At 36.1% G+C, this 24,613-nt stretch overlaps 1 protein-coding gene across 4 annotated transcripts in view; it reads right to left on the reverse strand.

Annotated features, from left to right (window-relative positions):
- Positions 1 to 11,121: 11,121 nt before the first annotated feature.
- Positions 11,122 to 24,613, reverse strand: part of Efcab5 (EF-hand calcium binding domain 5) — a 170,982-nt gene continuing 157,490 nt past the window's right edge. For 3 of the 4 annotated variants that reach the window (XM_063251107.1, XM_063251105.1, XM_063251106.1), the window contains one exon: positions 11,122 to 11,720. In XM_063251107.1, coding sequence (XP_063107177.1) covers positions 11,542 to 11,720 — 179 coding nt within the window. In that variant the 3' untranslated portion in view covers positions 11,122 to 11,541. The remainder of the gene's footprint in view (positions 11,721 to 24,613) is intronic. The other variant, XR_010048216.1, reaches the window with a different exon arrangement.

Here is a 24,613-nt window from a genome sequence, read left to right on the forward strand (position 1 = left end):
GATAACACAGAAGAAATAGACAGATTCTTAGAAGCATATGAAGTGCCAAAGCTAGATCAAGAGGATGTAAAACTGTTGAATAACCCAATCTCTGTTACTGAAATTGAAAATGTAATTAAGTCCTTACCCACCAAGAAGAGCCCAGGCCCAGATGGATTCACTGCAGAATTCTACAAGAAATACAAAGAAGACCTAATGCCGACACTCCTCAAACTGTTCAATGAAATTGAAAGGGAAGCAATCCTTCCTAAGTCGTTCCTGGAAGCAAATATTACTCTAGTACCAAAACCTGAGAAAGACCCAACTAAAAAAGAGAACTATAGACCGATCTCCCTAATGAACACAGATGCAAAAATCCTCAATAAAATATTGGCAAATAGGATCCAGCAAATCATCAAGAAGATTATACACCATGACCAAGTGGGATTCATCCCAGGAATGCAAGGATGGTTCAACATACGCAAATCAATAAATGTAATCCACCATATCAATAAAGCCAAAAATAAGAATCACATGATCATTTCTATAGATGCAGAAAAAGCCTTCAATAAGGTCCAACATTTATTCATGATAAAAACTCTACAGAAAATTGGAATAGATGGTCTTTACCTCAATATAATAAAGGCCATTTATGACAAACCAACAGCCAGCATCATTCTAAATGGCCAAAAATTGAAAGCCTTTACTTTAAAATCAGGCACAAGACAAGGATGTCCTTTATCACCACTCCTATTTAATATAGTACTGGAAGTACTAGCCAGAGCAATTAGGCAAGAAAGAGAAATAAAAGGGGTAAAGATAGGAAAAGAAGAAGTTAAGTTATCATTGTTTGCAGATGACATGATACTCTACATAGAAAACCCCCTAAACTCCATTGAAATACTCTTAGATACAATAAATAAATTCAGTAATGTGGCTGGATACAAAATCAATACTCAGAAATCAATAGCATTCCTATACACGAACAACAAAATTACAGAGAGGGAAATAAGAGAAACTGGACTATTCACATTAGCAAGCAAAAAAATGAAATATTTAGGAATTACTCTTACGAAAGAAGTGAAAGACTTATACAGTGAAAACTATAATACACTGAAAAAGGAAATTGAAGATGATCTCAGAAAATGGAAAGACATCCCTTGCTCATGGATAGGAAGAACAAACATTGTGAAGATGGCCATTCTCCCAAAACTCTTATACAGATTCAATGCAATCCCAATAGAAATACCATCAACATACCTTATAGATCTAGAGAAATCACTCCTAAATTTCATCTGGAACCAGAAGAGACCTAGAATCGCAAAGGCAATTCTAAGCAGCAAAGGCAAAGCAGGAGGCATCACAATCCCTGACTTGAAATTATACTACAAAGCAACAGTAGTAAAATCAACATGGTATTGGAATCAAAACAGAGGCGAAGATCAATGGAATAGATTAGAAGATACAACCACAACTACAAACACACTCAACCACCTTATCTTTGATAAAGGAGCCAAGCAGGTTCACTGGAAGAACGACAGTCTCTTTAATAAATGGTGCTGGAAAAACTGGCTCTCCATTTGCCGAAAACTAAAGCTAGACCCATGTCTATCACCATGTACTAAATTAAAATCTAAATGGGTCAAAGATCTGAATATTAAAACAGAAACACTAAATCTATTGGAAGACAAAGTGGGTAGAAACCTTGGAGACATAGGAGTAGGTAGAGAATTCATGAACAGGACTCAAACCGCACGGGAAACACTTCCCAGAATCAATAACTGGGACCACATCTTATTAAAAAGTTTCTGCATGTCAAAAGAAATCTCCAGCATAGTGAAAAGAAAACCCACAAACTGGGAAAAGATTTTAGTGAACTCTCTCTCAGACAAGGGACTCTTGTCTAAAACATATAAAGAATTAAAAAAACTCAGACCTCCAAAATTCAAAGATCCAATCCAAAAATGGGCATCTGAGATGAATACGCAATTCTCAGATGAAGAAATGCAAATGGCAAATAAATATATGAAAACATGCTCATCATCATTGGTCATCAGAGAAATGCAAATTAAAACCACACTGAGATTCCATCTCACTCCTGAAAGAATGGCCAGGATCAAGAAAACCAACAACAACAAATGCTGGAGAGGATGTGGGGAAAAAGGAACTCTCCTGCACTGTTGGTGGGAGTGTAGACTGGTACAGCCTTTGTGGAGGTCTGTCTGGAGGTTTCTCAAAAAGTTGGGATTGGAAATCCCATTTATTCCAGCTATTCCACTTCTAGGCATATTCCCAGAAGAACTGAAAGCATCATACCACAGTGATTTATGTGCACCTATGTTTATAGCAGCACAATTTGTAATCGCCAGATCTTGGAAACAACCCAAGTGTCCATCAACTGAGGAATGGATAAAAAAGTTGTGGTATTTCTATACAATGGAATATTATTCAGCTATAAAGAAGGATCACATTGAGATATTTATCAATAAATGGGCGCAGCTTGAGACCATACTCATAAGTGAAATAAATCAATCTCACATGTATGAATACCGAATAGTTTCCCTAATGTAAGTAATGATTCAAATATATGAAAATATGTGGCAATCATGATTCCCCATTATGTGGCCTTGAAGCCTTATAAAATTTTCACTTATTAATTAGAAAGGCTTTATTCCGGGCTTCTTGATATGGAAATATTTGAAGCTATAGTATATGAAGTTTTATCCAAATATCTCAAGGAAAAAGACAGACACTATGGTAACTATTATTCTTTAAAAAAATTATTTAGTTATTTCTTATGTTTATTTTAATTAAGGGAAAAATTTAAAAAATTAAGGTATATAATAGTAACTCTTTTCGATTTCCTATTAACTTGTTTTGAAGTCCTGTAATGCTCCCACGATCTTGTTTTGACAGATTAGACTCTGTTCCATTCTGTGGGATAGTATCAGGTCCGAGGGTATAGGCAACTACTTTGAAGGCAGTAAGATTCACTAAGATGCCCATTCTGGTTTGACTATTGTCTCCTTTGGAAGTCCTGTAATGTTTACAATGTCTAAGTTTTATTGGTCTTGTTCTCTACTGTTTTGTCCAACTTTATAATATCTAATGAGATAGACAAATCTTTTTAAGGAAACAAGAGACAACGTTGATAACTATTGTTAATAACCGTATACTCTGTTCTACATCATGTTCTAAGTCTATCCTTGGTTTTCACTGACAGCTTTGTTCTGCCATATTTGACTTTATTCTCCCCCCCCAAAAAAGTAATAAGAACTAAGGAGTAATAAAATCTAAAATGTGTAAATTTTGTTGTAAAAAGAGAGGAAGGGGAAAAAAGAGCTCTAACGAATATAACAGCAAGTGTGTATAGGGATGTTGAATAGCTGACTATATTAATGTTTTTGGATCATTGAACACAGCTGTTTGTAGTCTCTCTGTTTGAATGTCTACTTTGTATTCTTTGATACTGTGATTTGAGCAACTATTTCCAAGATGATAATATGTAATCTATTAACAGGTGATTTCTTACTGTTATGCTTTTTTTTGTAGTTCTGTATTATATGTAACCTTACACTGCTTTGTTTTGTTTTGTGTTTTTCGCTTTTTCCTCTTAAATAAAAAAAAAAAACAAATTGTTCTGTTATAAACATGAGTATTCATGCATCACTACAAATGATGTCTTTAAGTATTTGGGGAAGATACCTAGAAAGGAAATAGCTGGGTTGAATGGAATTTCTATTTTTAGTTTTTTGAGGAATCTCCATACTGATTTCCACGGTGGTTGTAAGTTTACATTTCCACTGATAATATTGAAAGATTCCTTTCTCCTCCACACCCTCACTAGCATTTTTTACTATTTGAATTCTTGATGGTAAAGTAGCCATTCTTTCTGGAGCAGTTAACTTGCATTTCTCTAATGGCCAGAGATGTTGAACAGTTTTCACAAATTTATTGTCTTGAAATATGTGGTTTATGGACCATATAAAGCCATAATTATAAAACAAAGTCTGGATGGTCTACACTGCACAGGGTCATTTTACCTGTGTGCTATGAAAAAAAGAACCAATAAAAATCCAATTAATCAAATCTAAGCTTCTGAAGCATTTGTAAATATAAGTTAATTGATAAGTTAAATGGTACATTTTTAGAGAAGACATGTTATGGGTGTATGAAATGCCCACGTTTATTTTTTAGGAATATTTCTATGGATTAATTATTAATTTTAATTTGTGTACTTAACAAGAAAATAAAATAGCAATAGAATATTAAATTTTTAGGGCTGGGGATTGAGCTCAGTGGCACAGTACCTGCCTGGCAAATGTGAGGTCCTGAGTTCAATTCCTGGTACCCCCTCAAAAGATTTTTTTTCAGTATGTAATGAGTGTGTAGAGTAAACATCAACATTTTCAACATCAACTGTTCACCTGCTTACACGATCTAAAAATTACAACAGAAATAAATTCCTATGTGAACTACAATGAAAACACAAACAAAACTCTACTGCAGAAATAATCTTTGCCTCAGTTATCTCACCAAAGGCAGTCTTCACACAGGACAGGAGCATATTCCATGCACAAGTCTCAATTGATAGAAAGACTGCTTGGCTTTTCTTTCCTGTTTAGCAGGCCATACTTGTCACCTTTCTTGTCTTTCTCTTTTGTCAGGAGCTTCCTATTATAGTACACAATATGCACTTACCAGAAAAATGAAATATCAATAAAATAAAATAACAAACATGTAATGAGTATTTAGAATAAACATCAACATTTTCTTTTTGTGTGTGTGTGCCAAGGATCAAACTCACAGCCTCATGCCAGGCAGGCACTTATGCCACTGAGCTAAATCCCAGGCCCCTACATCAACATTTTCTACATCAACTGTTTGCTTAATAAATCTAAAAAAAAAAAAAACCAACAGAAATTCCTATATGAACTATAATGCAAACCAAATACAACTACCACAAAAATAGTCTTTGTTTCACTAGTCATATCTAAAGCAGTTTTCACATATGAGAACAGCATGTTTTGTACACAAGTATTGCTTACACTGATAGCACATGTATTTTGTTTTTCTGTCTTCTTTGGTAGGACATATTACAGTCCTTTCTGTTTTCTGAGGAAGTTCTTTTGATGTTTCTTTCAGCCGTCTGTTCCCTGGTCTGCTCCAGAACTCTTCTGAGCAGTTCTCCATGCACATACATATTGTTCTTCCTCTGTTGTAGTAGATCGTTTCAGTTTCAGTCCCGATCCTCCATAATATTTTGTGGTTATTATTTTCTTTGTAAACTATGAAACTATGTCTGATTTGTTTAGAATTGAGTAAAACATAAACATTGGCCAATGTTTTGTGTTTTGAGTGACATCATAGTTCTGTATTATTTGTCAACACCATCTACTTTGCCTTTTTTCTTACTTGTAAAGTGTGACCATTTCTGATTTCATTTGTGTTGAGGATTTACTATCAATCTTTTTTGTTTAGTTTTTTGAGACAGGGTCTCCTATGTAGTTTAGGCTAGCCTGGAACTCATTACATAATGCAGGGTGGCCTTGCGCTCACAGGATTCTCCTGCCTCAACCTCCTAAGTGCTTGGATTATAAGCATGTACCACCACACCCAGCTGTGCTGTCAATCTTATCATTTTGGTGTAATGTTGACTGTGTCAATACTACTTTGTTATTTTTTTACTACATAGGAAGCCAATATTATGTCTGTTAGAGTATTCTGGTACAATAGAGAAGCAAAAGTACAAAATAAACAGGTTTATTGAGGTGAGGATGTGGGAAAGAGCACACAACCAACCCATGGCAGCTGGCTGTCTCCTTTGACTGGAATATGGGGTATGGGGATATATGTAACCTTTGAGCAGGGGTGATGCTTAGGGCAGGCATTGATGACACACGAGGAGCTGCCTAGAATTTTCTTCACATAAACCGGGAAAGGAAAAAGGAAGTGGTTAATAGGGGAAGGAGGAAGTGACCTCAAGATAAACATCCCTGATTTGGCCTTGTACTGCCATAATGTCCTGTAATTTATTCTAGGGCAAAACTCTTTCAATGTCTTTCTGAAATTAAAAGAGTGTACTGTATCAGAAAATCCCACCCCCAACCCCAATATATACTTCAGTTTGTTAGCTGCCCATGTAATAGTTCCCATTCTGGTCACAACTATGAAGCACATTGTATAAACCAATCCCAACTGACAAACCATTCTGCCTCTGTACTTCCTGCTTATCTCATATAAGCCCTAGACCACCAGAGACCAGACTCTGTTATTTTGGGAGTGACCCCACTCTGTGCCCACTCACCTAAAATAAATCTGCCTTCAAATCCTGGATGTCATTTTGGAGTTTCTGCTTGCCATTGCATCTGATGCATCTGCCAGGAAGACTGACCATGTTGACCTCTTTGGTCACTGGTCACCTCTCCAGGTGCCAACAGGAAGGCACACCCTAGAGATTTCTTGAGTCTCCTTGGAGGTCTTCGGGAAGATTCCTGGATCCCCACTTGAGCAGCTCACATTGAACCCCAAAGGGAGGAGAACACAATCTGCCTGTCTGCCTGCCTGATTCTGGTAATACCCCTGGGGACACACCAATTAGTCAGTCCTGCTCAGTTCAAGCAGAAGGAAATTTTGACAACTATTGTTAAGGCCATCTTCAAGAGAAGAAGAGTTGGAATGTTTAACCTCTGAGCACCTGCTGAATGAGTGAAACAGTGCAAATAATAGGTTGCTCCATCTGTGCATCATGACTGGGAAGCACGGGTTGCAGTAGCTGATTGGGCTGTCACTTGTGGTTGCATAGAAATCATTGTATGGCATAAGGGAGGCCTCATGCTGTCTTTAGCAAAGTCGTGCCTAAATCCCCATGAAGGGTGTGACCAGGTGGGCATGTGAATGTTCTCTCTCTGAAGGGCATCCACCCTTTGTCTGTTGTGCCATCATTCAAGGGTATACAACATAGGGAGATAGAATGAAGACTAATTAGTTAAAATCCACAGTCCCTGACTGCAGGAAAAGGGACTTTTATGGAGTTAAAAATGAAATCAAATCATTACCTATATTTCCAAGAAAAAAAAAAAAAAAAAAAGGAAAAACAGGCCCATTCTTCCTGAGAATTCTGCCTTCTTGGCACTGTAGCTGCTAACTTCCAGCCAATTGAACTGGTTCTAGCTAGCCACTGCATGCATTCAGCCACACAGTCCCCCCTGCCCCTGGAGATGCACTTACCTGGTCAGATGTCATCATCTAATGCCCACCTGAGATGACCATCAATCCCTTCTGAATGCTACATTTGAAGATCTTTTTTTGGAAGGGTACCAGGAATTGAACTCATGACCTTGTGTTTGTCACACCGGCACTTGTGCCACTGAGCTATATCCCCAACCCCTGAATGCTACATTTTGACTGAGGAAAAGTTGGACTGTCACCCCTGAGAAATGAATTGCACCCTGTTGGGCCTGAATAGATCAGGGCACATCAAGCTATATCAAATTGGGCCCCTGAGAGCCAGTGGTCATTGCAAAAGTTAGGAACAAAATTACCTGGTAGACAATGGAACAGAACTCTCTGCCTTCAAAAGTTCCCTCTGTCAAAAAGTTACTATCACCAGGGCAACTGGGACCCTTGCCTCTTGTACCTTCTGCCAAGCACAAACTTGCACCCTGAGAGCACATCTCCAAAACATGAATTCCTGTATAAGCCAATCCCCATACCACTTCTGGGGAGAGACCTCTTCAAGTTATAATTGATCATCTCCTTTGCACCAAGCAGTCAGCATTTCTGTCATTTAATCCTGCACTTTCAACTTTGACTGTTTCCTGAGAGGAAAAATGACACCTGCATCAGCAAATGCAGACAGATAACAGTAATCCTGAAGTTCTGAAAACTCTCCTCCCAGAGGTATAGACTGAAGACTTGCCACTGGGGGCTGGGGATTTAGCTCAGTGGCATAAGCGCCTGCCTTGCAAGCAGGCAGTCGTGAGTTCAATCCCTGGTACCGATAAAAAAACGAAAAAGACCAAAAAAAAAAAAAAAAAAAAAAAAAAAGACTTGCCTCTGGGCCTTGCTATCAACCATGCCACCTCACTGCTACCCCCATTGCTGCCAGATGTCACAGAAAACACATGCAGGCATCCAGCCACACATCAGCCTGATAAGTGTATCAGCTTGGGCAAGATCTTCATGATAAGAGATAAGATCTAAGTGATAAGTTAATCACCTGGGCAAGATCTTCATGCCATCAACAATGCAGCCACAAAGGTTGAGAGAACTCTCCCACTATTTTCAGGGAGGCTCTGACAATAGATTTGGCCATTCTGAGACAGTCTGTATCAGTCCCTTTCAGCTCTGTCAGAGTCATCTGAGCAAACAGCATAGACTGTCAAACTGCTAAAATATACCTCTTCTGTCTGTAAAGCCAGCTCAAGATCTCCAAGCTGCCAGTGCCAGCACGATTGCCCTCTATATACATCGCCTCAGTCTTCTGCTACCTATAGGTTGCTGGTACACCTGCATGGACCTAAACAATCCCTTCTATAAAATCTTTAGGTCACAAATACAATCATGTTTACTCAGACTGTCAGCCCCTGGGAGCACCCAGTGGCCTACTTGTGCAAATACTTAGACCTGGTTGAAAGGGCTGCCTCCTCCCTTTGCCTTGTGCTCTAACAGCCACTGTCCTTCTGATGAACAAAGCTGGCAAGCTCACCGTAGACTGGTACCTAACTGTCCATGTGCCATATGCTGTACTGGGATGAACTGTTCTAAAAATGGACCCTCTGACAGATTCTGAGTATAGCCAAATTGTTCAATTTTTTTCTTTTTTCTTTATTGGCTGGATGGTCTTTTGTAGGTAATTTTGAAAGAAGTCACATTTCTTGAGAGTCCTTATTGTTCTAAAATTCTCAGTGCCGCATCTGTCACTTTTCCATAGATCCTTTAGATTCTGACGATTGGAACAATAGTCTTGCTTCCAAGGCTTCTGGTTTGGATGTGAGATATCATGATAAATATATTTTTGAGTATTACTATTTCTGCATACAGAATGTTTTACTTGTATTTCATTATTAATGATTTTCAAAACATCTTGTAGCATATCTTCTGTAGTAAACAATTTCCAACACTGAATTGTAATATTAGTAGTCTGTCTTAACAGGTATCATTCTGGCAAGAACCTATTAACATTTTCTGACCTATTTCTAATGTTCAGGTATATGGAATGTTCAGGTATATGGGACCATTTTGTAGTATTTTGGCTGTCAAATATTTATCTGCATTATTGTTTTCTTCTACATCTGAATCAGTCTTCATTCTGTATTTCTATACCTGTCATATCTTGCTAACTTCTTTGTTTTACATGATCCAAGTCATCATTGGCAGCTGAATCACCTGATAGCTTACTGTCAACCTCTCTCAAAATTATAAAAGTGGATTTTCATGTGACACAGAAATGTAACAGCACATAATGTGGATAAAATTTACCCATCTACACTTTGTATAACTTGCTGTTCACTGTACCAAGTAGGTGAACAAAAAGATTGCTTCCTATATTAACTCAGCACAAGTACTGAGATGCCCTGCTGGCTACCGTTATGCTTAAGTACACATTTTCATCAAAAAAACATGGTTGGAAGTAACACCATGATGCCCTTTTAACAGTGAAATAAACAGATTTAGATATAACCTGTATCAAAATTCTTCTCAAGTACAGATAACATCCTTTTCATTAAAAAAGCAAGTTCTAGATATCGAAGAATGGTATTTTACCTGATATGATAGTTTATAATTCAACCAATTTGGCTTGTCATACTTGCCACGCAGGTGCTTATGCCACTGAGCTAAATTCCCAGTCCCTCATTGTTTAATTTTGCAGCAGTTTCAAAAAAACTGATGGTGTATACACTAGCCTAATAAGTCTAAAAGCTTCAACTAATGTGAGTTGTTAGTTACTTAATTTCAAAGTATTTTATAAAAGATAGTACGGTCATTAGCCTGGTACATTTAGAAGTCTGGCATTGTGCTGCATGCCTGTAATCCCAGCATTCAGGAGGCTGAAACAGGAGGATCACTGTCAGTTCAAGGCCAGGCTGACCTACACAGCAAGACTCAAAAATTGGAAAGTGTTAGTGAGATGTCGGGGGGGCTGGCAAAGGCAATAAATAAACTAGACGTTAGGGTTCATGGATGCTTCTTACCCTGCTCCTTCCTAGCTGTATGAACTTGACAGCGCATTTTTTGAGATTGTTTCCTCACTTATAAAATATAGTATCACGAATATCTACTTTATAGATTATTGAAGGATCAAATGAGCTAGTGGGTGAAAACACTTCAAGTTAAAATGTCATGCAAATGCATGTTATTTGTTATGCAGCTAGAGGTCATTTAGTTAACTTAATTTCCATGATAATGGTTAAATAGGGAGCATTCTGCAAAATCTTTTCCCTTGCTGCCTTAAATGTTATTTGTATTCACAGTGAGTTCTTATAAGCTTGTTCTGAAGCCATCAGGATATATGGCTATCAATTTAATATCAAGAACATTGCTCCTAGAAATGTTGCTGCAAATGCCCAAAGATGTCCTCCATCAAATACAAAGAGGCTGATAGGTTAAAACTGGCCTGAGATCATCCAGAAGATGAGGGCTGGTAATAACAGTGCAATCTTATCAGAAAAGGTTAAAAAGGGACTTTCGATCTCCAATTATAAGATTTTTGGAACACATTGCATTTTGTCACTCTAATAAAATAAAGTTTAATTTCCCAAAATTTTATTAAAAATGGACTCCATCATCAGATACCTTATTGCAAAGATGAAATCTCACAATAGAGCAGCAAAGTTTGTCATAATAAGAAGCTTTAAAACAAATTTTTTTGTAGTTCTCAAACTTGAGAGGTTTTTGTCATTTTTTAAAAACAGTTTTTGGCCTGCCATGCAAATGTGCAGTCGTGAGTTTGATCCCTGGTACCAATGAAACAAAACAAAACACTGTTTTTGTTTTTCTGTAAGTCATGGCCCAACAGTTTCCCACAAGAATTTCTGTTTATTAAAATAACTTTTAAGTTCTTAAGGAAAGGGGAGGGGGGAGAAGCGGAAGAGATGGTACTCAGATTAAGTCTTTAGAAATTAGGAAAACAATTTCAAGTGTATTTCTTAAAATTTTTATTATTTGGTACTCTTTTGATTTAAAAAATAAAAACCCGGTATTTTTATATAAATCCACAGTTTTCTGTAGTTTGTACCACAAAAGAGTGAAAAATACCCAATCAACTATTGTAGTCTCTTTGGCATATCCAAAGCTCACATCACAAAGGGGACTTCAAACATATTTTATAATACTCTTAAATACATTTGGTTGTAGTTACCTTAACCGGATTATTTCTTAGACAAAATTTCTGCATAGGTAGCACTTCTGATTTTAAAAAGTACTAAAGGAAATGTCTAGGTCCCAAATATGTCTAAACTTCACTCTTTGCACTTGAAGATATTTTAAAGTTAACAGCAATGGACATTATCAAAGCACTGTATCCTAAATAGAGTACCAATTCTGCTAGGATTTTCCTGATCAAGTTTCCCCTGGCATTTTGGCATACATATGTTGGTCAGACTTGGAGGGAAATGGAGGTCTAATAGAACCGTCCAGTTTTTGGGTTAGCTTTATGAGAGCTGAACAGATGTGCAACCAGTGGTACAGGAGTTCGATAACAATATTTCCAAATTTCCATACTTCAATTCGAGAATGATCTGTGTCAAGAGAAAAAAGGTTAGTGTGAATAATTTTGTACTTTTATTACTAAAATAAATTCCAATATTATAATTAAAATTAGTTTTGAGTCAAAACCATAGCAAATCTTGTGTAAATATGTAATTATAAGAATATGAATAGATACACTTTAATATATTAATCTAATCAAGTATTATACAGTAATTAACAAAGAATTAGTTGTGTATAAATATATATTGATGGGTTTTCACCCATGTGGAATCCTCCGAGTCATCATGGCAGTGGTCCAACTTGGCTGAGAGACCCCCAAAACAATAGCATATCAACTTCCTGCTTCTTCCCTCAGCCCAGAATAAAACCTCCTCTTCCTTCCCACATGCACTGACACTCCTCCAATCAGCTACCAGTATGTCACTTTGCCTGCCTCCCTATACTCCACTTCTAGTCAGACCTAATAAAAGCTCAACTACTTCTTTGTTGAAAAAAAAGAAAAAAATATATATATATAGTTACTGCCCATCACTATATAGTTCCATATAGGCCATTACTATGTAGTACATTTGTTAAACCAAAAATTACTAAACTGCCATTCATAAAAATTATTTTTCTTAGGAGTCAGTGACTAATATTCCAACAGAATAGTCCCATTGAAAAAGTCTATACCTTAGCATTGAATAGATCTGGGTTCTGATCTTGACTCTATCTCAAATAATTTTGTGACCTTCAGCATACTATTCAGTATCTCTGAAGCTAAGTTTTTTTCCCCATAAAATACAGATAATACTTCAGGATTGTGGTGAGGACAGTCAGAAAGATCTATTGCAGAGTAGCTGCTCAAAAATACTAATTACCCTCCTTCTCTCATGAATATCCTATCCTCACATCTATGTTTTATCCAGTTTTGTTATTCTTCATGTCTAACCAAATAAATATTTGCTGATTTAAATTGATTTAAATATTTGCTGATTTAAACATTAAATATAACTGAGTAAATGTTTTAAATATAAAGTCTATGCATAATGTATTAACCATAATGATAATTGGGCTGGAGGTTTAGCTCAGCGGCATAAGCGCCTGCCTTGCAAGCAGGCAGTCGTGAGTTTGATCCCTGATACTGATAAAAAGATAAAAAAACAAAACACACAAAAAAACAATAATGATAATTACCTATTATCAGAACCCATTTGGTTTCCTGTCTACCAACACAAAGATTTCCTGCATTAGATTTAGCTTTCCTTTGGCTTTGAATATATTACTACAATGAAAGTTACAATATGTGATAGGAAAGACACATAAAACATGGACAACATATACAAGTTCTGTTTTTATTTGAAGATGACTTTAAAACGTGTGGATGCAATTAATGTTTTAAAAGTTCTTTTAACACAGAGACACTGTCTTCTCATTCAATTTTAAGTTTAATAAATGTTAAATTAAAATAACATTAAATAAAGGAATAATTTAGTTTTCAAATAATGAAAGTTTTCCAGATTAAAGCTCAACAACATTAGTGACAATTATCACAAAGACAGAAACAGATGCTGGTCATGAGAACATATTTAATATACTTAATTCATCTCAGTTTATGAGCATAATTAGATCAGTCAAAATACATAAAATATTGAGAGTTCATTTATTATACTGCTGTCTCCTGGTACTAGTTAACTTCCTGGAAACTTTAAAGTGTAATGCTATAGGTTTTCAAAGATTACTTTGATTATCTTAATGTTCCAGTGTTACAAATCTAAATAAAATACAAGTTTAGCCTAGGAGACTCCTAAAACCAGTTCTAATTTTTTGAGATGGAACAGTTCTGTTCCTCAAGCTTTAATTATGTCTTTTCTGAATGCTGGTTAGGATCTCAGTACCGTCATACCTGCCAAAGTGTTCTTAGCTTATTATCCAAAGACCCCTTATCTGAAGTCATCTCCATAGTGATTCAAGGACACCAGGATGGGGAGAGAGATTGCTTTCTTTTTTAAGATCTGGTAGCTTATTTCCGGTCTTATTGTTGTCAGGGACAAAAGTTCCAGACCTGTCTGGGATGTGGCTCCTGTTTCCTTGTCCTTTAAGAGATTGATTTTTGCTATGGCTCTCATAACCACACTTAGAAAGTCTGGCACTCTGTGGTTTCTCTGTTAACAGTTGAACACTACCATCCTCTTGTGGTGGAACAGATGCCAGCTTTTTTCAAGTTGGCAGAGGACAGACCCTAAGGGTTCCATGCTTAGCAATTCCCAATTCTTTCAAGTAGATATACTATTTTTATTTCTTGTATATGCTTATTGTTTTGCTTTGCTTTAGCAAAGGTTAAAATAAATCATTTGAATACATCTAGACTATAAAGATTTCTTGGCCAAGCTATGAATTTGTTCAGGGATCTCTGCAGAAATTGTTTATTATGATACTTTTGTAGGTTCTAGTTTAATCAAACTTTTAATTACATAGGGAATTCACTATGTTGGAAACATTAGGCTATAAAAAGAATATTTTAAAATTAAAACTCCATTTATGGATCTGTGCTTTAACACTGGGTTAAGTTAAATCCTTTAGGAATTATAGGTAATTAGCAAAGATGAGCAAAGCAAAAAGAAAGAAGTATTTAAGTTTCAAGTACAAAAGCTGAAATGTAGCTGTTCTTTTCAGCTACCAGTGAACCAGTCAACAGCTTTTCTTGAATGCTCCTCCCCATCGTTCTTTTAGTTTTAGCTCTTTTGCTTTTATTGCTTCACATTCCTTAAATCGCTCCCTAACATTGCTGCCATACAGAATGGACTGAATATCCACACAATAACACATACTTAAAAGAATATGTGTGTGAAAATTGCAATTTTTTGGAGACAAGTTTTCATTTTGTAGTCTAGGCTGGCCTTGAACTCACTATGCAGGCTAGGATAGCCTCAAACTCTTGTCGATCCTCCTGCCTCAATGTCTTGAGTGCTGAGATTACAGGCATGAACCGCCACACCTGGCTCAATTAGTTTCTAGGTAGACAGAGGAACTTACATATGCCATGACAGTCAGGTGTTTAATATGCCCCCATTAATGTGATGTGCTCCCAAAAGCTCTGTAGGTACTGCCTCCCAGGTTTTCCAGGAAGAGTCAATGTTGAATGGGGAGATAAAAAACACATTTTTGAGTTATCAGTGTTTGGGTGGAAGTTGGTTCCAAGATGCATACTGCATTCTTCCAGGTACATTAGTTTCATTCCTATTACAAGCATAATTTCTTTTTAAAAAATTATTTTAAATTAATTAATTAATTTTGTTTCTTTTTGATAGGGTCTTGCTGTGCAGTTCAGGCTGGCCTCAAATTTGTGGCAAGCCTTCTGGCTCAGCTTCCCAAGTGCCAGATTACAGGTATCCATGGGCCATCACACCTGGCTTTGCAAGCATAATTTCTGTGCACCATTACAGGTACTAATTTTTTCGTTATGGATAGCTATTAATCAAATGTATGAATTAAAATCAATGTATGAAATGTAAGCAATTTATCTCTTAGAAATTTATAGTTTAATACAGTAACTGCCAAACTTTTGACTATTATACTTCTATCAATAACAAATGTTGACCACATATTCCAATATGTGTCTATATATTTATAAATTATTTATTTTAAAGAATTTATAAACAAAAACTAAAAATTAAACTCTGATGAGATAAAGCCATTATAAATAAAAGGCTTATGATATTTTTCTGTCATTCCAAAGGACTGGATTTTTTTAAACCTTCTGGACACTTGCATTTTGCTCTGGAAAGCATCAAATTAAAATCTGAAAGAGATAGAATAGATAATCTTTCTCTAGATGATTAACATACATATATTTTTGTTCCTTCAAACCTGGGGCCAGAGATTTAGCTCAGCAGCATAAACTCCTGGGAAGTACAAGGTCATGAGTTTGACCTTCAGCATTAAAAAAAAAAAAAGAATCAAACCTGGTATTCTCTCTCTTATCTAAAAAATAAAACTTTGATCACATTTCTCTCTCCAGTTACTGTACCATTTCTTTGGTCCTATTTGTGTCAAGACATTAAACTTTTTTTCTCTACCAAAGAAGGTCACTACATACTTATTAAGGGATCAGTGTAAGAGAGCTATCGTAAGTGAATATACACCAAATACCAGGGCATCCAATTATATAAAACAAATACTAATAGATATGAAAAATCAGATAAACAGTAGTATAACTGTAATAGGGTACCTCAATATCCCTCTGTCACAAACAGACAGACCAACTAGACAAAAAACCAACAGAGAAATATCAGAGCTGGACCAAACCTTTGAACGAATAGACTTGGTAAATAGCTGCAGAGTGTTCCACCCAACGACAGCACAATACACTCTTCTCAGCAGCAAATGGGACTTTCCCCATACTAGCTCATAGACCATGGTTAAGAAAATGTAAAGGAACTGAAATTATCTCATGCATGTTATCGGATCATAGTGCAAATGGCAAAAGAAATCACAAAAGCCACACCAACACATGGAAATTAAATAACACTCTCCTGAACAGTCAATGAGTCACATGAAATAAAAGAATTAGAGTTTCTATAATTAAATGATAATGTCAATATGACATACCAGAATTTATGGGACACAATAAAAGCAGCATTACAAGGGAAATTTACAGCAATGAATTCTCACATGAGAAAAACAGTGAGCGCAAATAACCTAAAGTTGACCCTCAAACATCTAGAAAAAGAAAAGCAAGTAAAACCAAAGCATATATGAGAGAAGAAATTATAAAGTTCAGAGGAGAAATTAATGCAATGGAGACTAAGAAAGCAATACAAAGAATTAATGAACTGAAGAGCTTACTCTTTGAAAGATTGAATAAAATAGACAGATCTTTAGCCAACATTATCAAAAAAGGAAAGAAATGACCCCAAACCATGCAGTTAGGAAAAAAAAGAAGAGTGAAATCACAATAGATCCTGCGGAAATCCAGAGATTATCAGTATCTACTTTAATAAACTGTACTCTAACGAAATGGAAAATTTAGGGAAAAATGAACAGATTCCTAGATACATATGAATTACCAAAGCTGAATCAAGAAAATATAAAAATTAGGGGGTTGGGGGTTTAGCTCAAAGGCGTAAGTGCCTGTTTGGCAAATGCAAGGTCATGAGTTTGATCCCCAGCACCAAAATAAATAAATAAATAAATTTTTAAAAAGAGAAAATATACAAATTCTAAATAATCTAGTATCAGTGAAATTGAAGAAGTAACAGAAAAACTACCACCAACAAAAAAAGTCCAGGTCCTGACAGATTCACAACTGAATTTTACAGGAATTTTAGAGATGATCTAATGCCAGTACTCCTTAAACTCTTTAATGAAATTGAAAGAGAAGCACTGTTCACAGTCATTCCTGGAAGCAAGCATTGTCCTGATACCAAACCCAGAGAAGGGGCCAACCAAAAAAGAACTACAGGATAATCTCCTTAGCGAAGATAGATGCAAAAATCCTCAGTAAGAAACTGGCAAACTCAAACTGTGTGTAGTACATGCCTGTAATCCCAATATTTGGGAGGCTGAAGCAAGAGGACTGCCAATAAGTTTGAGGCCACTCTGGGCTACATAGTGAGTTCAAGGACAGCCTGGACTATGTAGCAAGACCCTGTTTGAAAAACAAAACAAAAAGATATTGGGGAACAGAGTGCAGCAAATCATCAAAAAGATTATACACCATGACCAAGTAGGATTTATCCTAAGAATGCAGGGATGGTTTAATGTATGCAAATTAGTAAGTGTAATAAACCATCTTAACAGAATCAAGGACAAATACCGTATGATCATCTCAGTAGGTTCAGAGAAAGCATTTGACAAAATCCAACATCCATTCATGATAGGAAAAAAAAAACCCTACAGAAAATTGGAATAAATGGCCCTTATCTCAATCTGATAATAGCCATCTATGACAAACAAACAGCCAGCATCATACTAAATGGACAAACACTGAAAGCTTTCACTCTGAAGTCAGGAATAAGACAAATATGTCCACTATCACCACTGTATTCAATATAGTTCTGGAAACATTACCCAGAGCAATTAGATAAGAAAAACAAACAAAATGAATATAGATAGCAAAGTGAAAAGTTAAATGATCATTATTTGTTGATGAATGGCATGATAATCTACGTAGAAGACCCCCCAAAACTCCACCAAAATTAATAACCAAATTAACAACTGAATTCAGTAGTGTAGCCTGAGATAAAGTCAACACTCAAGAAGCAATAGCATTCCTGTACAGGAATAATAAACTCACTGAGAGAGAAATTGGGGAAACGATACCTTTCACAATAACATCAAGAAAAATGAAATATTTAGAATCAGTTTAACAAAGGTAGCAAAAGACCTATTCATTGAAAACTGTAGTACTCTGAAAAAGAGATCAAAGAGGAAATCAGAAAATGGAAAGATATCCTCTGTTCTTGGATAGGCAGAACCAGTGTAATGAAAATGGTCATACTTTCAAAATCACTATACAGATTTAATGCAAATCCAATCAAAATATCAGTAGCATACCTCACAGAACTAGAGAAAACAATCCTAAAATTCATATGGAACCAGAAGAAACCTAGAATAGCAAAAGCAATTCTGGACATCAAGGGCAAGGCAGGGAGCATCACAATCTCCAATTGGAAGTTATAGTGCAAAACTACAGTGATAAAAACAGCATTATATTGCCAAAAGAAAACAGACCTGAGGATCAATGGAAAAAAAGTACAAGATGCAAAAACAACTCCAAGTACACTCAAATACTTGGTTTTTGACAGAGGCCAAACACTTTCACTGGAAGAAAGATACATTCTTTAATAAATGATTCTGGGAAAAATGATTTTCCACAAGGCAAAAGTTAAACCTAGACTCGCATCTCTCACCAAGCACTAAACTAACATAAAAATGGATGAAAGATCTATATATTAAGACTGAAACACTTCGTCTGCTGGAAGCTAGACAAAAAACTGTTGAAGGCATAGGTGTAGGTAAAGACATTATGAACAAAACTCTTATCACATAGGAAATGTTACAGTCAACAAGTGGGAGCACATCAAAATGAAAAGCTCTTGCACAAAAGGAAAGCACGAACAGAGTGAGGAGATAATCCACAGAATGAGAAAGGTTTTTTTAATCAGTTACTTCTCAAAGGACTAATATGTAGAATATATAAAGAATGTCAAAAACTCAGATGCCCAAAATTTTTAAAGATCCTATCAAAAACCGGGCATCTAAAATAAGTAGAGCTGAGCGTGATGGTGCGTGCCTGTAATCCCAGAATTTAAGAGGCTGGGGCAGGATGGTCACTGTGAGTTCAAGGCCAACCTGAGCTGCATAGTGAGACTTTCTGAAACAACAACAACAACATTTCTCAGATGAAGAAGTACAAATAGCAAATACATATATGAAAAGATGTTCGACATCTCACTAGTCATTCAAGAAATGCAAATTCAACGAACACTGAGATTGCATGCCTTTCTAGAAAGAATGACTATCATCAAGAGAATGAGCAACCACAAATGTTAGTAAGCTGAGGGGAAAAGGAATCCTTTTACATTGTTAGGTGTGTAAACTGGTACAACCACTATGGAAATCAGTATGGAGATTTCTCAAAAAACTAAACTGAAGCTGGGACCCAGCACTTGGGAGACTGAGGCAGAATGATTGTCATGAGTTCTAGGCTAGCCTGGGCTGCATAAACGAGTTTAAGGCCAGCCTACACTATATAGTGCAGGTCTCCCTCAAAAAACAACACAACAAAAACAAACACAAACCAAACGGAAACTAGAAGTAGAGATTCCATTTAATCAATCTATTCTCTTTCTAGGTATCTTCTCGAAACAGTTAAAAACATCATACTACAGTGATATATGCATACTCTTGTTTATAGCAGCACAATTTATAATAGCTAAATCTTGGAAACAATCCATATGCCTGCCCATCAACAGATGAAAGGATAAAGAAAATGTGATATTTATATACAATGGAGTATAATTCTGCCATAAAGGATAAACATGAGTTATTCATAGGAAAATGGATATACCTTGAGACTATAACCGTAAGTGAAATAAATTGGACACACAGTTTAAATATTGCATTATTTGTCTTGTGCGAGAAACCCAAAGGGTAAACAAGGAGCAAAATGGAAGATAGATATTGGGAAGTAGGAAGAACATGTTTAAATGGGAAGGGGAATAAGAGGGGGAGGGAAGGAAGGGAGAAGGAAAATAAAAGAATGGGAGGGAAAAATGGTAACAAAGCTTTTGCAAATGGGGAGGAAAAGGAAGGTTGAAGAGAGAGGAAGAGAATGGGGAAAAAAGAGAAAAATCAAGATATATTACATACAGGTACAAATTCTCTATGATGAATGTGATCAACATGTATGACAAATATATACTAATAAAATATAAAGATTAAAAAATTGTCTCTACTCAACCTCTTCCCACTTTGCAAATCTCCTATTCATCAACTGAATCCCAATTTTATGTCTCCATCCCAGAAAGGAATTTATATTTATTTATCTATTTATCTATTCCTATCTCTACCTAGATATATAATACACATCTCAAACTCAGCATGTCAAAATCTGAACGCTTCATCTCCCTTTGAGTGCTTCAAAGCCTGCCTTATCTATAAAATTTTATATTTTAGTTGACAGCAACACTGTCCTTCCAAATCATAGACTCAATCTTGGATTTTTCTGTTTTTTTCTTATTCTATACATAAAGTGTCAAGATATATTTTGATTCTAACTCTTATGTACACATGAATATTTTACTCCATCTCCACCGGTACCACACTCATCTCTCATCTGACTTTCTGTAACAGCTCCTCTAATTGTTCTCTCTGAATCTACTCTGCGTGCGGGGGACTCCAGACATGAGAGAAAGAGAGAGAGAGAGAGACAGACAGACAGACAGACAGACAGACAGACAAACAGACCCAGACAGAGAGAGACACACAGAGAGAAACAGAGAGATAGAGAATGTCATACTGAAATCAGAGAGAGTATGACTTGGAAATTCTCCACAAGGGCCACTGGACTATTACACAGTGAAACTTGGTTAAAAAAATCCCTCCTCCAGAGCTTTTAGTTTGCTTATTTATTAATTTTAGTTTGACTCTCAAATACAAACAATTGTAGATTACCAGACATCTAAGGAAAATCTCTAGCATGAAACATGAAATCCAACACTAAAACAGGAAGAAAGAGAAGAAAACTTCAAGAAATAATTATCATGAATGCCTTCAGAATTATAAGATGAAATAGGAACATGATGGAATAAAAGCAAATATTTAGAAAACTGTTAGCAATCCAAGGATGTTTTATTCTGTTTTTTTTTATATTAGATTTTATTTTACCCAATGGCATGGGCAGCTATTCCAAAGATAACAAGATATATTATGGTAGCCATGTTGGATTTACTATTATCTTATTTTGAAGTTTTCTTATTGCATTCATTCTTTTGTTTTTATTGGTTCTATTCTGTTCTGTTTTGTTTGATTTTTACTAAGTCTAAAGGTATCTGCAGCTATTTTGAAAACAAGAGGCATTATGGTAACTACTGTTGATTTCCTATTGTTTTGAAGTCCTGCGTCACACTGGTTTGTTCTGTTGGCTTTAAAATTCTGTTTTATTTTACTTGATTTTATTCTCTTTAAAATAAAAAAAAGAAATCCAAGGATGTGGATACACAAAAAAGTCAATAGCATTAGATGATAATGCTGAGAGAGTCTGAATTCCTCAGAAAGTGAAGCAAAAAAGACAGTAAGCTAGAAAATATAACATTTTTTCAGTGCTGAGGATTGAATTCAGGGTCTCACAAGAGTGCTAGGCAAGAGCACTACCACCAAACTGCATCCATAGCCTGAGAAAATAGGATTTTTGAAGACTGAATCTTGGAGATTCAATGCCTGAATACTAAGAGTTGCAAAGAAAGAACATAGCAAGGGGAGGGGAGGGCCACCACCTGCTTCTACTACCTTGTGTAAATGGGAAAAAGTCACCTTCTATGTGAGAATGCACTCGGGGCACATATGTTGGCAAGCAGAAAAGGAAGTGTGAAGAAAAAAAGATGTTCAAGCAGATATAGATAGCTCTAAACTAAGGCACATAGTTCAGTGAATGAAATCTGGGTTCAATTTTGCCCTCACTCTCCTCTCTAAAGTACACCTTTGCGAAGCAGACAAATTGTACAGCTATAAGTAGCAGCCTTGATGCTAAGGGGGAAGCCATCCAGGACTTTAGATCCTGAATTTCACAACTGAAAAGACGTGCAAATACCTAGCTCAATGGAAGAAAGCAAAGCCATATAAAGGCTTATTATTAAGAAATTTCACAGCTTTATGGATAAAGAGATGATTCTATAGCTTCTGAATAGAAAACAAAAATAAAAAGTTCACATGCACAGAATAAGCAACTGCAGCAATCTTGGAAGTCTGAAGAGAATGGAGTCATTTGCACAAAAACACTAACCATAGAATTAACTACCATATGACCTAGCAGTTCCACTCTTAAGAGAATTGAATGCCACCAAGTAATTCCATTTAAGAGCACACACAAAATCTGTAAACAAATCATCACGGAGGAAGCACAATCACAGTAGCAAAAACAAGAGAGAAAAAGGGAAACAATCCACAGTTACTAACTGATAAATGGATAAAGACAATGTGACATATCCATATAATAATTCAGCTGCAAGAATGAAAGAAACACAAAGTACTGGGCTGGTGATGTAGCTCAGAGGTAGAGCACTTGCCTAGCATGTACAAGGCCTTGAGTTGAATTCCCTAGTACCACAGATACATAGACATAGACAGCGAGCGAGCGAGAGAGAGAGAGAAAGAAAGAGAGAGAGAGAGAGAGAGAGAGAGAGAGAGAGAACTCTACTGTATGTTAGAACACAAATGAACCTTGAAAACATTTTGCCAAGTGAAAGAAGCCAGGCACAAAGGCCACCTAATTTATACTCCATTATATGAAATGTCTAGCATAGGCAAATTCATAGAGACAGAAAGCAAATTAAGGGTTGCCAGGCAACTGGAAGAGAGGAAAGAAGTGACCACTAATGGATATATGCAGTTTCTTTTTAGAGTTATGAAAATCTCAGAAATTAAGTCTTGGTGGTTGTTGCATAACCTGAGGCATATGTTCAAAATTGCCAAATTGTATTATTTCAGAATAGCTAAATTTATTTCATGTGACTTAGATCTCAATTTTCAGAGAAAATAATGCAATAAAGCTTTCAAAATTATATTCCCTAGCAAAGTACAAATCAAGTATGAAGATTGAATGAAACATTTTCATACATGAAATGTCTCAAAAATTTACTGTTCACATACTCAGAAAACTATTAGGAGAGCCTTGCTACCTCAACATAGGGGAACAGAACAAGAATGAACCAAGAGAACAACAGGATAAATTCTTACCATAGTTTCAAAGTGATCTTTAAGAAGGTGGCTGACTAGCAGGTCTAAAGATGGAGGAGGACTTCAGATAGAAAAAAGTGCACTTTGTGGAAGGGCTGGCTTTAAGAAAAAAATAAATTGGAACTAAAAATAATTACCTAATAATGCATCTGTAATCCCAGCACTCTGGGAGGCTGAGGCAGAAAGGACTTGCAAGTTCCAGTCCAGCCTGGGCAATATGGTAATTTAATACTGGGGATGTAACTTAGTGAGTAGGCCCTGGTTCAACCCCCAGGACAAAAAATGAAAACAAAAACAAGCAAAAAACAACCAACCAATCAACCAACCAAAACTCATAAAATTGGCCCTATGAAAAATTATATGGGGAGAAAAAACAAGGAGGTGGGAATTATCAGGAAGTACAAAGAAATTTGAGACATTTATTTATTTATTTAAGTACTGGGTGTTAAACTTACAATCTCATGCTTGCCAGGCAGGTGCTGTGCCCCTGAGCTATATCCCTAGCCCTGAGAGCTTTCAAAGTGAGGCAATATTTACTTTAACAAAAAGGTAAAAGTTACAATTACCATATACCACAGTGCTCAGCTACAGATAATATTTGGATAGCCAAAATCGCACAAGCACATTTTAATTACACAAGTTTAATAACACAAGTTATAATATAGCCACGTTGGGAGGCTGAGGTAAGACATTAAGGAATGCAGAAGAAACAAATGCTTGTCTAGAACAATAGAAAATCAATTAATGAAGTTCAGAACTGGAGACTCAAAAGACAGCAATACGCACCTAATACTAGAAACAGATGCGCAAATGCCATAAGAAACAGTAAAAGATTTGCCTCTGGTGAGGGTATCTGGTGAAAATAAGAGATGGGTTAGTGACTTTTAAATTATTTTTAGTTGCCAGGTGTGGTGATTTGTGCTTGTAATTCAGCACTCAGAAGGCTGAGCAAGTTCAAGGCCAGCCTTGGCTACATCAGACCAGTCTGAATGACCCAGTGAGACTTTGTCTCAAAAAAAAATTATATACATATATTTGTTTTTAAAGAGCAGAATATATTTATTGAGAGAAAAAAACCCTATGTCTGAGAAAGACAGAAGGGATCGTGAGTGGGTTTCCAAGGACTCTTGTCTTTTCTAGGAACTTTTATAGAGTAAAAATTTGTTAGCTAAACGTGTCTCAGTCCAGAGTCTATGAAACAAAGCAAACTTTTACCTTTGTCCAATGATCTCAGAGGAAGACCTCCAAATGGTACATTGGAATGAAACTCTCAACCTTAATGAATTTTAGGAACAACGAAAGTTAAGAGCAGGATATATTTACTGAGAGAAAGAAAGCTTCTGTCTGACAGAGCAGCAGAGGGGGTCCCAAGTAAGTTGTCCTATATTTTTTGTTTTATTTGAGCCTTTAAAGTACGTTAGCAAAAATACATAATTTAAAAACTTTTTGAGATGGGAAATTGTTTCAACATTCACTAAAATTA

This window comes from Cavia porcellus, unplaced genomic scaffold (assembly GCF_034190915.1).
Source record: "Cavia porcellus strain 051 isolate PalLab524CR breed Dunkin Hartley unplaced genomic scaffold, mCavPor4.1 scaffold_6, whole genome shotgun sequence".
Lineage (NCBI taxonomy): Eukaryota > Metazoa > Chordata > Mammalia > Rodentia > Caviidae > Cavia > Cavia porcellus.